The 15,704-nt window shown below is 31.3% G+C and overlaps 1 protein-coding gene across 2 annotated transcripts in view; it reads right to left on the bottom strand.

Annotated features, from left to right (window-relative positions):
* Window positions 1-2,526: 2,526 nt before the first annotated feature.
* Window positions 2,527-15,704, bottom strand: part of LOC143225277 (neural cell adhesion molecule 2-like) — a 102,395-nt gene continuing 89,217 nt past the window's right edge. The window contains exons 11-15 of one of the 2 annotated variants that reach the window (XM_076454377.1): window positions 15,285-15,315; window positions 13,692-13,780; window positions 10,475-10,617; window positions 9,818-10,024; window positions 2,527-4,099 (exon numbers count right to left, since the gene is read on the bottom strand). In XM_076454377.1, coding sequence (XP_076310492.1) covers window positions 4,052-4,099; window positions 9,818-10,024; window positions 10,475-10,617; window positions 13,692-13,780; window positions 15,285-15,315 — 518 coding nt within the window. In that variant the 3' untranslated portion in view covers window positions 2,527-4,051. The remainder of the gene's footprint in view (window positions 4,100-9,817; window positions 10,025-10,474; window positions 10,618-13,691; window positions 13,781-15,284; window positions 15,316-15,704) is intronic. The other variant, XM_076454379.1, reaches the window with a different exon arrangement.

The following is a 15,704-nucleotide window of genomic DNA, read 5'->3' as shown; positions in this document are numbered from 1 at the left end:
AGTTATCAAGATACTCAAAATACAAGTGTGTTGCTCAAACTTAGAACTTACCACACGTAGAACCTTCTCTGAATTTTCCTTTAGTACTAATAAAGTGTGAACATGTGTATAGTCATGAATGAGTTCGTTTAATTAATTAAATTTCAGTTGAAATAAACTTAAAATGTCAAATATTATTTACTTTAGCAGCCTTAGTTCAAGGAAATTCCGGTTCAGCCTACACTCAGATTAACGTGTGTCCTTGGGCTACACCTGTTTCGAAGAAATCCAGTTATCAATAAGAACGATAATGTGTTTGCCTTTCTGTCTTTTGTGATTTGGAAAGTTGTCGTATTCTACGTTCTGTCTGTACTATTTGTAGAGGATTATAGTTTTACAGTAAATTATATATTAGTTTGTTATAGATTTATGATAACAGTAGACTCATATGTTTCAACATTATAGTTTTGTGCTTTAACAGTTCAGTTCTGTTGTTTCATTACAAATCCCTCTGATGTATTATTTAAGTTATTTTTTCGTGCTTTAAACAGCAAATATTGTTTAGATCAGAACTTTTAATTACTCATCTTGGCGGTGTCAGTTGGAATATGTTTGATAACATTAAATTTTACTCGTAGATTACAACTTTGTTTTATGACTTGTATAACGGCTTTAAAGTTTTCGTTTTGTTTGTTTGTTATTAAATACAAAACTTCACGGTATTGAAACCCGTTTACTGGCAACATAAGTTCGAATACACACGTTGTGCCACTGGTAGGAGGTATTGACGTGATCTTTCAGTTAGATAGAGATTCTCTAAGGGATTGCTAATTTGAGATAGTATAAAGATACTTTTTAAATTAGAAAAACCTAAGATCCGCGGTTCAATGGCACAACGGTATGTCTGCAAAATTACTACGCAAGAAATCGGGTATTGATACCCGTTGTGAGCAGGCACAGATAGCCCGTTATGTAGCTTTGTCATTAACTTCAAGCAAACAAGCTTGTAGGTATTACAACTGGTTGCTATTGTTAAAACTCTGATAAGAAAATCTTTCATCCATTGTATGAACTTTTATACAGCTTTAAGTTTTTTATAGATAAGTTATAAACACGAGTTTTGGTTTATGGGGTTTTATAAGTGTAACCCACATGATGAAAGAACTTTAATTTTATTAAAGAAATCTGGTAAAGATATCCGTGCTGTCATCGTTGCTTTATGGAATTGAGTATGTTGCGAAGTGTAACGGTGTTCTCGTGAAATTAGATTGATCTTTCTCTAAAATGAACAGATTTTTCTACAAGTAGTTGAGATTGGAAATATCCCAAGCTCTGGTATTGATCGCATCGCAAACCGTAAACTTTACTAAAATGTGCGTCAATCAAGATATTAGATATACTTCGAATCTCTAACATTTTACTGTGGACTACAAAGATAAACTCTTTGATATTCTAAAACCAACCGGCAAAAACCTAAACAAATTTAGATTTCCTTCGTTTCGTTAGACTAGATCATTTAAGGTATTCTAAAATAAAGGCAGAAATTCATTTGGCTAATTAAATAGAGTAATAGCCTATTGCGGTAGATCTCGTGTTAAATATATCATTTTTTTTTTCTTTGTCTTCATCGATTCCTCCGGAAGGACAGAAAAAAGTCTATGGATTTACAACGCTAAGCATTAGAGCTTCGGTGGACACAACAAGTAATCCGATATGGCTTTGCTACAAGAAATAGGCACAAATTCGTCTTACTTATATTTCCATATGCCTATCTCCATTCATCTACTTTTTATACATTTGTTTCGGTAATTTCGTTTGTGTTTATACATGGTTGTAAATGGCATTACTAAAAGTTTTATGACAAAAAGAGGAAAATTCAATACGAAATACATACTTAGCATCAAAAACTATTTGAATTTTTTTTACTATTTTCCCAAGATGATAAATAACAGAAGGAATAAAAACCAGTTAGTGTGGGGTTGGTGTATCTATTATTTTAATCATATATTTTCTTGGAGTTAAATAACAGAAGGAATAAAAACCAGTTAGTGTGGGGTTGGTGTATCTATTATTTTAATCATAGATTTTCTTGGAGTTAAATAACAGAAGGAATAAAAACCAGTTAGTGTGGGGTTGGTGTATCTATTATTTTAATCATAGATTTTCTGGGAGTTTCCTGTTAGGTTTCAAAGTCTGCCTCAATAAACTATATTTTTATTTGTGATGCTATAGAAATTTCTTCAAAAAATATTAAGAAAACCGCTTTTCTTACTCTGAAAAAAAAATTACTTATTTCGCGTCCTGGAATTAGCGAATTACAGTAAATAGATGTTTTAAACACACTTTTTAATTTAGCTCAATTCTGAAAACTTACTGTATATGTGTGTTTTTTTCTTATAGCAAAGCCTTATTGGGATATCTGCTGAGTCCACCAAGGGGAATCGAACCCATGATTCTAGGAAAACTGACTGTCATTAGTTCTGTTCTATTTAGTTGAGCAATGAAATACTGTAATCAAGAATCAAAAGGCAATCAAAACTGTGACAATTTTTGTACAGTTTATTCACCATTAGAAATTCATTTACTTAAAAACACTATTTTAAGATTTTTTTAGGAAACAAACATAAAACAGGAGATGCGTTTGACTTCCAGGTTATATACGAGCTATCAATAAAAATATTTAATACAACACATAAGACAAACTGGTATTGAATTATTACTACAAACTAACGTGACTTATTTACTGTATATTGTTTACAACATAAATATGTACAAAAATTATAACACAATCAACCAATCGTGACTGCAGTATGTCGCTTAGATTTCTTACTTCACAATTATAATTCCAAAAGCAACACCAAATCCAACTTATACAGTGACACTAATTTTGGAAAGAGGTGATAATGTTTCATCCTTAAGTTAGATTGTAAACTAGATTAGGACAGTGTTTGTTTCAGAAAATGTTTTGACTTCTGTTGTGGAATTAACAAGATACTAGAAAACGGACATATAATTTTATAGAGAGAGTATAAAAATAAGTGAGGAATTTTTTTCAACATAATTTGAGCAAAAGTTGTGATAAATAGAATATTACTTTTATCTTTGGAATAATTAATTTGTATAGTATACAATTAAATAATTAATAACCAATTACAATCAGAATTGTTTAGATTAGTTTGGATGCAAGCAAAACATTCGTGAAATCTTCAAAAATTGAAAAAAAATGATTTAGCTTACAAAATTTTTAATAAATTATGAAACAGATTAAATATTGGGGAGCAGTGATTATCGTTTACTCTAAGTGAGCATTATCTGAATGATATAACAATATGTTTATTATTTGATCACTTTAGATTGAGTTAATTAAACATCTTGTGATTTAACATTTTTCTATGGATTCATAAATACCTCGTGCTTATTGCGTGATGAATGAATTAATTTTATTGTAATTTCGTTGCGTTTAAAAATAGAGGGTTGGAACTATAATATGGAAAATTGATGCCATGACAAGTGTCTTTTCTTCTGTGTCCTACTGAATATTTTGAACATAACGAGCGTTATATAAGTAAACAATTTAAAACACTTATCCAAAGAGACCAAAAACTTTGATCACAAAAGCACATTAATTCAACGAATAAACCACAAGAATATTAAAAATAAGGATCTTCTGCTCCTGTCATAAGGAGCTTTAATGATAAATAAACGAATCATCAGGAAACACTTTGTAAATGAACGACGTCGTTCGAGAATAAGTTAGTAAATAAAACACTTCGGACGTTAGTGCGACAAATTACATCAGTACAGGTATAACTGAAATAAGTTTCATAACAAGTTTGTGAGATTTAGGCAAAGAACACGGTCAGTGTCGGTGGTCTGACAAAAGATAGTAAATCGATGCACAGCGGGTTCGGTTCACTGAAAAAAAAAATCACAATCTTTCAGTTACCGGAAACAGTTTTAGTACCCCATGATGAGATTTAAAAGAAACAGATAAAACATTTCTTAATCGTATCTTTGAGTAATTTCTTCACAGACGACAGGTTATTATCGTAATGTGTAGGGAACGGTGTTTTTAGACTACCGTTGATACAACTGGCCTTTTCCAATCTGTTCTTCCACCCTGAAAAAAAAAAGTCAGTCTTTCTATTGTACTTCAAGTTTTCACAGTCGAAAGAGAGAGAGTGTAGCTTGGTAATCTTTAAAACATAAAACTATACGAGTTTACGATATTAAGAACTAAAAGATACATCCAGAAGAGATTTTATTATTTCTTACACACTTTGACGATGATATCAGACCTGGTAAGATATTGATTGTTATATCGTTATTATAAGTTGTAATGAAACTCAATCAATATTAATGTTGTATGTGGAAAATATAGTGGATATACTATAACAACTGAGCACTGAAATTTACCAGATGTTGATAGGTTATATATTTTATAATAAAGCAATATTTAACTGACAAGTAGGTATTATGGTACTGCGAAAGTACAATAGGTCTTTGAAGGAGTAAAACACATGTTAAAATCAATTGACGAAGTCTCTTTTAAAATATGGAACTAGGTAAAGTAAGATAAAGTGATTTATCCTTAGATAAAAATAAAGTACAAGATAAGTAAGTTTGATTTTTGGTTTGTTTTTAATTTTGCTCAAAGCCACCTGAAGCAGTCCGTAATTTTGAAGCAATATAGTAGCCACTAAACGCCATCCGTTGCCAACTCTTGGGCTACTCTTTAACAACGAAAATAGAGTTTGACAGTCACATCATAATACCCCCGACTAAAATTGCGAGTCGAGTTTCGTAGCCAAAGAAATACGGGTTATTATTTGATAAGTGATGAAGAACTGGTAGTGTAAAGTGTTTTTTTTAATTTTATAAACTTTTTATTTGTATCGGTAAGTAGCGTGAGTGGCTCCATTTAACCATGAATTAGATGTGGTTCGCGTACTTTTACTGCAAAATCCACGCTCTGCAAATGGAAGACCGTGCATGTACGATAAAAATAAAGGTTAGATCCCAGTATATTGCCAGGTTAAAAAAAACACACGAAGAGTTATCAGTGAGAGATAACAAGTTACTGCCTTCTATCAGTTCAAAATTAAGAATATTTATACTCATACAGATCTTGTGTAGCTTTGTACCAAAAGTTTGACCGACCAATCATTTAATAGTATTTGGTTAATGAAGTGTTAGGAAGGGTGGGTGGAAAACCGTAAGTCTTCGTGTATTAACGGATATTTGTGGTCCTACAAAATGTACGCAGTGAAAAAAAGTGTAGTAAAACATTGATCGTTAAAAAAGTTAAAATAATTGATGAAAATATTGAGTGACCGAAAATCATGTTAACACCCATTTTCAAATTTAGAAGCATTAGCTCACACATTAAGCGTACTGTATATGTCCACAAATATTGCTCTAATGAAACATTAACTACAGAAATCCTATTTATTCACTTATGAAAACGAATAACCTATTCTGGTAATTTGTGTATATTTTTTTCCTATTTAAAGTCCTAGTTAGCTCTATTTTTGTTTTGTTTTTTCAAGTTTGATCGCCAGATAGTTTTCCTATCACAACTTATAATAAAATAAGTAACGTTGTCTCATAAAAATATATTTCTTTCAAAAAATATTTAACATGGTTAATACGGAATTAAAACGTATATCTTATGTTCTAGATGAATGACATGCAGGTGAAGCTGTACCTAGTTGGAACTTCTGAAGGCAGCTACCAACAACACTTACCGTCATAAGAATGTTGTACTTTTTTTGAAGATAGTGAATCACCTAACTTTTATTAATAATGTGACCACAGTTTAAATGGTGTTAGGTGGTTTCTGATAAGCAGCTTAGCATGCTAATCGTTGTCTTGCCCGGAAAAATAAAAATATTTCAGGAAAATTGAAATTGTGTCAAATAGAGAATCAAGAAGCAAAGAGTATAGATTTGGCTATACTGGATTGCACCTTACACCTAGCGAATAACTCGGATGGCTCAGAAGTTAATTGCTTGGATCGCTTATTATTTTACACTATTGAATCCTTTCATGTTGTGAATTTTATCTTCTTTATGCTTTGTCTGCACTGTTTTAGTTAAGTGAATTTCATGGTACTGAACAAGTTATAAGTAAATTATCAAAACAAAAATTGAGCCTGGTATGGCCAGGTGGTTCAGGCACTCGACTTGTAATCTGAGGGTCGCTGGTTCGATTCCCATCGTAATAAATATGCTCGCCCTTTCAGCTGTGGGAGCGTTATAATATTACGGTCAATCTCACTATTTGTTGGTAAAAAAAAGAGTAGCCCAAGAGTTCGCCGAAGTGGTAGTGACTGGTCTTATACTGCTAAATTAGGACGGATAATGTAGATAGCCCTCAGGTAGTTCTCTGCAAAATCCACAACAAACAAAAACTGAAAGTTATCACTCTGATTAAAGCAACTAACATACTTTGTTTGCAAATGAAACTCCTCTCATAAATATTTTAGATTAAATAAAGTTATAAATATCACATTAATGAATAATGGTGTAAAAGAATCAATCGTGTTCCGGAACCTAATTATTCGTTTCCGTACATTGTTTCAGAATTATCAAATACCAAATTCTATAAAACCATTGAAAAGGAGTGAACATTAAAACATACGTCACTGCTCCGAATATAAATCTTAAATTCTATCGCAACGAGCGTCAGGGCGTGGCCTAAAGACTATCTGTCGTACAGGACTGTGAATTGTTAAGGTCCAAAATTTGAACTGATAAAACAAGGAATTCTAATCTTTATAAGTTGAACATTAAAGTACTAATGGTTAGGTTGTATTTAATGTCATTCTAATTGCTTATATTACTCTTATCGTAGGTTATTTCTATTGATTCAGAGCGAAATAAACGTGTGGTTCCATAATATCGTTGTCGAAAGTAAAATGTGTATTTAATTTAATAAAATCGATCATATATTTAATATATATATATATATACTCTTAGGTGATTTTTTAACTGGTGCGTGTAGAAAAGTCTCACTCATCAGATGGTTATAAGTTATTTAATATCAATAATGCTATTTCAGACAACCCGTTTCCATTATTCTTCGACATTTATGAGAGATAATCAGAGTTGATCTTAACTGAGAAGAGGGAAACATGTCCAACATTAAGAATAAAAGGTGTTTCTTGATAAACTATCTCCAAATCAAATAAGGAATTATCTTACTCGGTTGGAGATGTTTCTATTCAAGAAGATGTAGTTGCTAGTCTGTGCAGTCCACTTGTCTCAGGTGAACAGTTTAATGAGTGAGATAGGAGGTAATGAATATCAACTGGCTAATCTATGTGGACATGAACTTGACATTGTGTACTGTGACTCTGAAACAAACGATGTTCCCGAATCATAGAAATGTGAGTGTACTTACACCTCTGCTGGATTTGATATATTGTGGACCTATTCTGTAATATCTGTTGTGACAATGGTCAAATGATTCAAGCACACTGTGTAAAAACAGTTGTTCGTATTCACAAATGAAAGTTACATAGACTGGAATATATACACTTTGCTGGAACGTAGCAAAGAATGAAAGCGAATATATTACAAACAGGCTTTGTGAACGCATTTCATCAGCTATTGTAAATAATTTTCATTTAAGACATCTAAATTTAAAGCAATACGAACACGTTTTTAGATATTATTTATTTCTAAGATGACAATCTAACAAGAAAATAAAAGAAAATACTCCAACGTCAACGCAGTTACTAATATGGTAATTATATGTTTGATTAGAATAAGCTGTAACAAACTAGATGCAAAATTGAGTTGACGTTGTGTAGACATCATTAGAAACTGAGAACTGTACGTAAAAAGTGTTCGAATTGTACCAAAATGATTAAACGTACAGAACTTAAAATATTCAAGATATAAACTGTAATGTTTTATGTATTAAAATTGCTTCCGTTACTTAAAAAAAATAATATTTTTTAGAAGCTCATTTTCGATTATTACTCATAAAAATTACTTCAATAAAGATATAATCAAACCCTCACGTGCAGTCCATGTGAAAGTCATGTTCTTTTGTGAAGAGAGAACTTTTATTTAAAACTGTTTTCTGTTATAAAGAAGTGATTGTTGCATCTGCTACAGTTATTTTTCTAATTGCCTAAATCTTGAATACTCAAGGTATGAACTTTTTGATGAATTTTTGCTTATGATATTATTCAGATAAAGGCGCAGGAGTTTTGGTTACCTTCATAGATTCTAACATGCGCCCTACGTCCATTATTGTAAATCTAGCAGAACTTTTCTATTCCACTACTATATATCGTTTTCCTTGTGATGGATTCTATATATACTATGTTATGTGCGTTTGTGTCCCTCCCATGGTGAATGAAAAGGAAGTTTAGGCCATGTAACGTTTAAATTAAAAAAATCGATATAGCAGTGGGAAAAGCGCAGATAGATCGGTTTAGCTTTATGCTTAAAAACAATGAAAAACTTGTAGGCCTAGTCAAATCATACAGCACTATTAATCTGACAGTTCATGGCTTGCGTCCCTTTCCAACAAAATCCCGCTCCGCTATTTGAAGACGTGGTTGCATTGTAGAGTGACACTCAAATCTTATCATTCGATTAAATTAAACCAAGAGTTGGCGGGATGTGCTTTTGAATAGCCGCACTCCCTTTCGTCTATCAGTTCAAAGTTAGAGATGACTAATGCATACAGCGTTTATGTAGCTTTGCACAAATATTAAAAAAATGTATTCTGGCTCATGCATTAATAACATATTTGCGATCATTTCGTATGGAACAATATACGCAATGGGTATTAGGAATTATATTTAACTAAGTAAAGTAAGTAATGGTGTTATTAGCTCCTAATTTGCAGAACTTGGTTTACTAGTTGTTCGTGTCTCACACTAGCGTTTTAATATTCGCCTTGAACTCAAATTTGAAAGAAGCAAAAGTCGTTTAATTTCAATATATTTAACACGTTTGCTTAACAAATTTGCTAACATTTAACGTCTCTAAGTTAATTATATTTATCAGTTATACTTATGTTTCTTTTTTTCAACTTACAGATATCAAATAACTAAATTAATCAAACACTTTAACCATTATATATCAAAGAGTTCTTCAAGTTTGTGTACTGGCAGTTATCAGGAACTATGGTGAAGGAAATAGCTATTTTATTAATTATTATGTATATCAATAATATACCTGGATTGGAAATCTACTTTTAGTACCATGAATAGTCTTATGTTACAGAAGAAAAATGTATTTGGATTTAACTCTGAAGTTTATGGATTTATATAAATTGTTTTTTTTTTATGTTTATTATGCATCATAGTTTTAATCGACTCTCCTGACTAATATTTATGATGTTATTGGAAACCTTTTGTATTTTTACATATTTGTATCTGTAAACAATCAGTTCACACATTATGTTTCGAAATTAGACTTCATCCTTTAGCCATTGCCATTAATTCGTTATTAATCTGAGTATATATCAAGAACAGGGATACTTACATAGATCAGAGAACATTTGATTGTGTATACTTATATATAATACTTTTCTCTTCCTGAATCAACAGAGCTTAATATGAATTAAACAGTCGGCATCTATGTTCCTAAAAAGAGTTCGTGCAAATATGGTAGATATTTTACAATAACAACAACAACAAAATAAACACAAAACATTATATACTAATACAAAAAAGATTTACTGTGAGGTCTATTTATCATAAATGTGTCATTCAAAAAGAAAATTCAGTAAGTAATATTACATAGTACTGTAGCGAACAGAAGTGTTTCTTGGTTTCTTTATCGGCTAGTTTCATAAGTAACTACAAACTTACTCTTCTATCACTTTTCAAACTATTCATTAATGGCGTTTCTACAGAGTAACCATCCATCTCTTCTTCTGTTTCCATCCCTGAACATGGTCGAAGATAGTCGCTCCTCTGGTGGTCAATATTTGCATATTCCGTATGCTCTACGTCTGTATTTTTCACCAGCTGTGGTTTAGTTTCGGAAAGAGACAGTACGGAATACATGAGTTCGTCCTATGTAAGAATTAGGACGTTGAATACATGAACGATTTATTTACAACACCTTAGAATATACAAAACAGCAAAAAAATCTGTTTCCTGCATTTTCTTTTGAGGAATATCACAGAAAAATTTTGGTACTTTAAGAGTTGCACGCCACATCGAAATCAATCTTTTTTTTTTTTTTTTATCAGTCGTTGGCATGTCACGAAACATCATGTCAATACGAAATGATGATACTTTAGCAAACACGATATTTCATGACTGGACAGTGTTGGAAAATTTTAAAGGTACAAAACTAAAAAAAAAAACAACACAAAACAAAAACATTTCTTATGTATTGAAAAGAATAGAACTGAAATGACTTCTAAATGAGTTTATTCCATGTGGTTAATTTCAATACATTTTCAATATACTTTGAATCGGAAGTTTCCTACAAAAACGCGCCTCTAAGACTTGGCTGACCTGATTTGGAAGAAATTCCTGTTGAGCTATTACGTTTTCATAGGTTCGATCCCTTTCAATCCTCAGGTTTTCATAAATCCTCTGGTTTCCTAGGTCAGCCATCTTAATTGCAGGATTCATAACCATGTCATCAAACTCAGTACCTGTGTCATTACAGAGTAAATAATATATAAAGAAATACTTTTATTAACACCATTGGAAGCGATATAATGTTCAAAAGTAAGTGACAATGAAAAAATATTTCAAAATTCTTTTAATTTTTCATTGTAGATTGGATATATGTTTTGATCACCTTTTGTTTACTTGCAGCGTTTATTTTCAGTTTAATTATTTCCTTTAACTGAAAAAGAGGTCCTTTTGAAAGAGATCGTATACGTTTAAATAAAATATGGTTTGTTTTATTTCTTTGACTATTAGCTCAGCTGTAGAGAAAATTTCAAACTAGGACTAGATATTGGTGTGAGGCAAGATAAACTATGAGCAAAAAATAAGATGAAGAGAAAAGTTTAGCGTAGGAAATGAGTACAGAAGTAGTTCTAGTGGTAGGCTTAATTGTTACTATTGTAATACTAGAAGTATAAGAAATAAAATAGATCATTTTAGGGCACTAGTAGGAATAAAGAATGTTTATATAATCGAATTAACCGAAAGATGATTAAACATACGTTTTTATGACAGTAATGCCTTTGAAGTCCATGGTCACAGGCTATTTGATAGGGATAAAGTATTATAAAAAGGATAAGAGCGGTTTACATGTAAAGTGTAAGTTACATTCTGTTGAAGCTGAGGATATCAAAGATAATAGCAAGGAAATTTAATCCATTTGGGTTTCTATTAGTGGGTATAAAAAGCAAAAGGTTTTAGTAGAAAACTGTTAAATATCACCAGATGATGTTGATGAAATTTTTGAAAAAGAAAAATACTTTTCAGTCTTATTAAGATTTGAGGTGTTAATGAAGTTAAAATTATAGATTATTTTAATTTCAGGCATATAGATTGAGAAATGTTAGAGTCAAATCATAAAAGAGAAAGGTTTTTGAAAACTATTCAAGATTGTTTTTTTCATCCATTAGTTAAACACCCTATTAAAGAAAAGCTATTTTGATTTATTATTTTATAATATGGAAATGATTGAGAAGCTGTAAACTGGGGAACATTGCTCTATTACATCAGATATTTTGATGCATATGGAGATCAAGAATATTGACATTTGTGTTACCGAATTAAAAACAGTAAATTTTTAATGGATGCGACAAGAATTATCTGCTGTGAATTGACCAGCTCAGTTATTTCGAAATACTGATCAATTGTGGAAAATTATAGAATTTTAAGTAAGTTGGTCAAACAGGACATTAGGGCCTCAAAAGGATGTATGGAAAAAGCTGGATGAAAATGTAAAAATTAACGGTAAAAAGTTCTTTTAATACTTTAAGAAAAACAAACTCTTAGGATGGGGTAGGAACCTTAAGGAATGATAAAGGAAGCTTGATATGTGATGATTATGAGATAACTGGGATATTAGATTGTACTTTTACTTCCGTATTTTTTACTAATAATGATTTACGCACTATTCTTTATTTTGAACAGTTGATAGATGGAAACGAGATCGAACAAGATGTTCACTTTAATTCTGAGCTTTTTAGAATAAAATGGTAACTTTAAAGACATAGAATGGCTCCTGAGACAGATAATATTTCCACTAAGGTTTTGAATAAGGTTAAGGACTAGATACGTGAGCCATTTACTACTATTTTTGTCAGTCCTTAAACATTGGACAGCTACCAGAAAAATGGAAGTTAGTTAATGTGATTGTCCCAATAATTATAGACTCATTAATAGTACATTAGTAGTGAAAAAAGTTTTAGAGAGTCTGATAATAAAAGGTTTGCAAAGTTATTTAACAAAGTTTAAAATTTAGTTTGGTTGTCAACATGGCTTCATTGAGGAAAATCTTGCTTTACAAATCTTTTGACATTCTCTTAAGAGGTGACTGCTTATGTAAGTGAGGACAAAGGACTAGATTTGGTGAATCTAGGTTTTCAGAAAGTATTTGACAAGGTGCCCCATAAAAGGTGCTTTACAAAATAATTTAGGTCATGTAGATCATGAGAGACGGGCTTTAATTATACTAAGGGACACAAATATAAATCTTGGCAGGGTAGAATTTACCTTCAGACAAAACAGTTTTATTTTTTAACAGATTGGTTAATCTTTAAAATTAGTCGACTTCAGATGTTTTGAAGATAGTAAATTTATATGAGTTTAAAGGGGAAGCTTGATGACCATATGAACATATGGCTTTGAGGGTTTTTTAATATTATTAGTTTACTTTAGAGGACGGGACAGTTTAGACGGACGAATAAGCTCCTTCATGTTATACGTTTTGATCACCTTTCCTACCTAAAGATTTTATTTTATATAAACAAAGTTTAGCTTAAGATAATAGCTTGTTTCCTTCAACGTAAGATACCCCTAAAAGATAAAGCTTTGTGTTATAATTTTTTTCTAGTTGTTCCCTTTTACTATTTTCTTTTAAGATATAAGTATGAAACATAGCTAGGTATTTGTAAGTGGGACACTGTGTGTGTTTGTGTTTTTCTTATAGCAAAGCCATATCGAGCTGTCTGCTGAGCCCACCGAGGGGAATCGAATCCCTGATTTAAGCGTTGAAAATCCGTAGACATACCGCTGTACTAGCGGGGGGCAAGTGGGACACATTATTTTCTGAAAATTAATTTTAATTTTAATTTGGTGTCATCTTATTCATTGTAAAGTAGAAGCTCTAACTAGTTTGAGTTTTAATTTCATCAGATAAATGCTCAGGCCTTAACCAGACTTTAGTTTCACTAAATATTATTTTCATTAGTTATAATTTGACATTTATCAAAACTATTATAATTTTACGATACAATGCATCATAACTAAACAATAGTGTTTCATTAAGTAATTATATTTAATTTCTAATTTATTCAGGATCAGTAGATGATGATTTTCGATTTTATTTTTCGTTCAGGATGCAGAACACATCTTATAAATAATAGAATTACGCAAAGAAAAATAATTTCAATTCCGCAACAGCGGAAAAACAACTGAAACCTTCTGCCAGATAAAAAAAAAGTTATTTATTAAATGTATAACTCATCTTGATTATTCTAGAAGGATACTCTCATAAGGCCGTTAGTAATAACAATATTGCAAGACGAACAGATTGTGTTACCTGGTGTGAGGTTTCTTGGAGGTACCACATCTGGACACTTATCTTCGGGCTCTGGTTGGTCATCAATGCTTTTAATCTGCTCGTTAGATCTATATATTCATACATTGATATATGTACTTAGAAGTTGCATTCGTAATTAGAGCACACATTCGTATCCTGTATATATATATGATCATAACATAAATATGAATAATAAGCACAAGTATGGATCAGCTATTATTCGACATGTTTCTAAAGAAAAAAAACGTGGAGGGTTTTTGCATGCGAACTGTTTTTGTGATTTTTATGGTTTGTTTTTTGCATGTTTAACATATTTTCCATACATGTACTCTCATGTTAATAGCACTCAAGATATTCAACTTATCAATACCTCATTCGGTGCTATGAAAACTTTGGCTGTTTTAAAATATTTAACTTCTTTTATTGTTCAATGTTGGCCATTTGTTTAGAACTGCACATTAAATAGCTTTCTAAGTCGAATTTATTAGGCGCGGCAACCTATTACTGAGATAACTAAGAAAGTAATACAGGACAAACTTGTGAAGCAGTTTTACGATTAACGTTTTTTTATTTTCAAAATTATAAATCGAGGAAGTTGTTTTGAATGAAAACTAGATCAAAAAAGCACACTAAGGTTAAACTGAAGCTATTTCATAACGCATAAAACTTTTTCTTCACATGTGTTTAACTTCAGCACTCTAGGGTTAAGCCTAATATATAATTTATCTCAACATCCACAAATTAATTATCTAAAATGTATAAAAATAAGTTAACACTTCTCTTGCTACTGTTTTCTTATATATAAAGGAAATGCAAATATATGTGCACGTGTATTAGCGTTAGCATTATCTATAAAATTAGGCATAGCTCAGTTGCTGAGATATATGATTCTAATATCCTTTCCAATAAAGAAAGACACACGATCGTAACCTAATCCTAATTGTGCATTTTTTAATACTTAACATATCGTGTCAAGTGTAATGTATTAACTCATGACCATGTGAGAAAAGAAAGAAAATAATTAATATTAAAACAAAATATAAGAAAGTTAAACTTTGAGAATATCGTGCAAGACAGAAATAAATGACCTGTTTTAACTCTGAGGATGTAACTTATCTTCTCTACTAGAAGATAGCTTGCAACCTGCAGTACAGCTTTCTTAAATAGCCATAACTCATGTCGAATAATCCACTAATTCGGAACTATGTATATTCTGTTCTTGCTAAGCAAATTTCCATTAAGGACCGTCAACATCAATTGTCCAAAATCGGATGCAGAAAGATATATCATATTATGTTAGCCATACTAGAAATTTACAACTATGTTTACTGGGTTGTCGAAATTCATTAAGAATGAGTGCCAAGACATGAAAGATTACTTTACAGGCTTTTTTAGGTTTCGTTTTAAGTTCTTCTGAATGTTACCAAAAAGAAAATGAACAAGGTTTCAAAGTTTAAGAAATCAGTAATACAATTCGACAATTCATAAATTCAAGAAAGCTAATAGTTGTACAGAATCAATAACTAAAATAGTCATTACAAGTCAGTTAAAAACTCCTACAGTCTTGTAATTATGAGAAAATTAGGTACTTACTTGTGTTCATTACTCAAGTCTAACGCCACACCTGTGGAAAAAAATCCAAAATGCACATTTGAGTAACATGGCAACATTGTAGTATAATTAAAACATTGGCCTGAAAACTAGCTTTAGAAGACAATGTTTTATTCCATGCGACGACTTCTTTTCCAAGAGTTTCAATAAATGTCTACCTGAAAGTGTGGTTTTGCTGAAATGGTCCAGCAGTTGAACATAAAATAAAAAGGTTAAACACAAACACAAATACGTTAAGATGCCGAGCCTTCCAACTAAAAAGCAATTTCCTGTGAAAGAAATATCAAAAGTTTGTGAACCCATAACACAGTTCCTTACTCCATGATCAGTAGCGGATTAAATTTTATTGTAGCTATCCGGGGTTAACACTAAATGGATTGCTAATATTTGTACAGGTTATCG

This window comes from Tachypleus tridentatus, chromosome 9 (assembly GCF_004210375.1).
Source record: "Tachypleus tridentatus isolate NWPU-2018 chromosome 9, ASM421037v1, whole genome shotgun sequence".
Taxonomy (NCBI): domain Eukaryota; kingdom Metazoa; phylum Arthropoda; class Merostomata; order Xiphosura; family Limulidae; genus Tachypleus; species Tachypleus tridentatus.
This window is presented reverse-complemented; position numbering and strand designations above follow the sequence as displayed.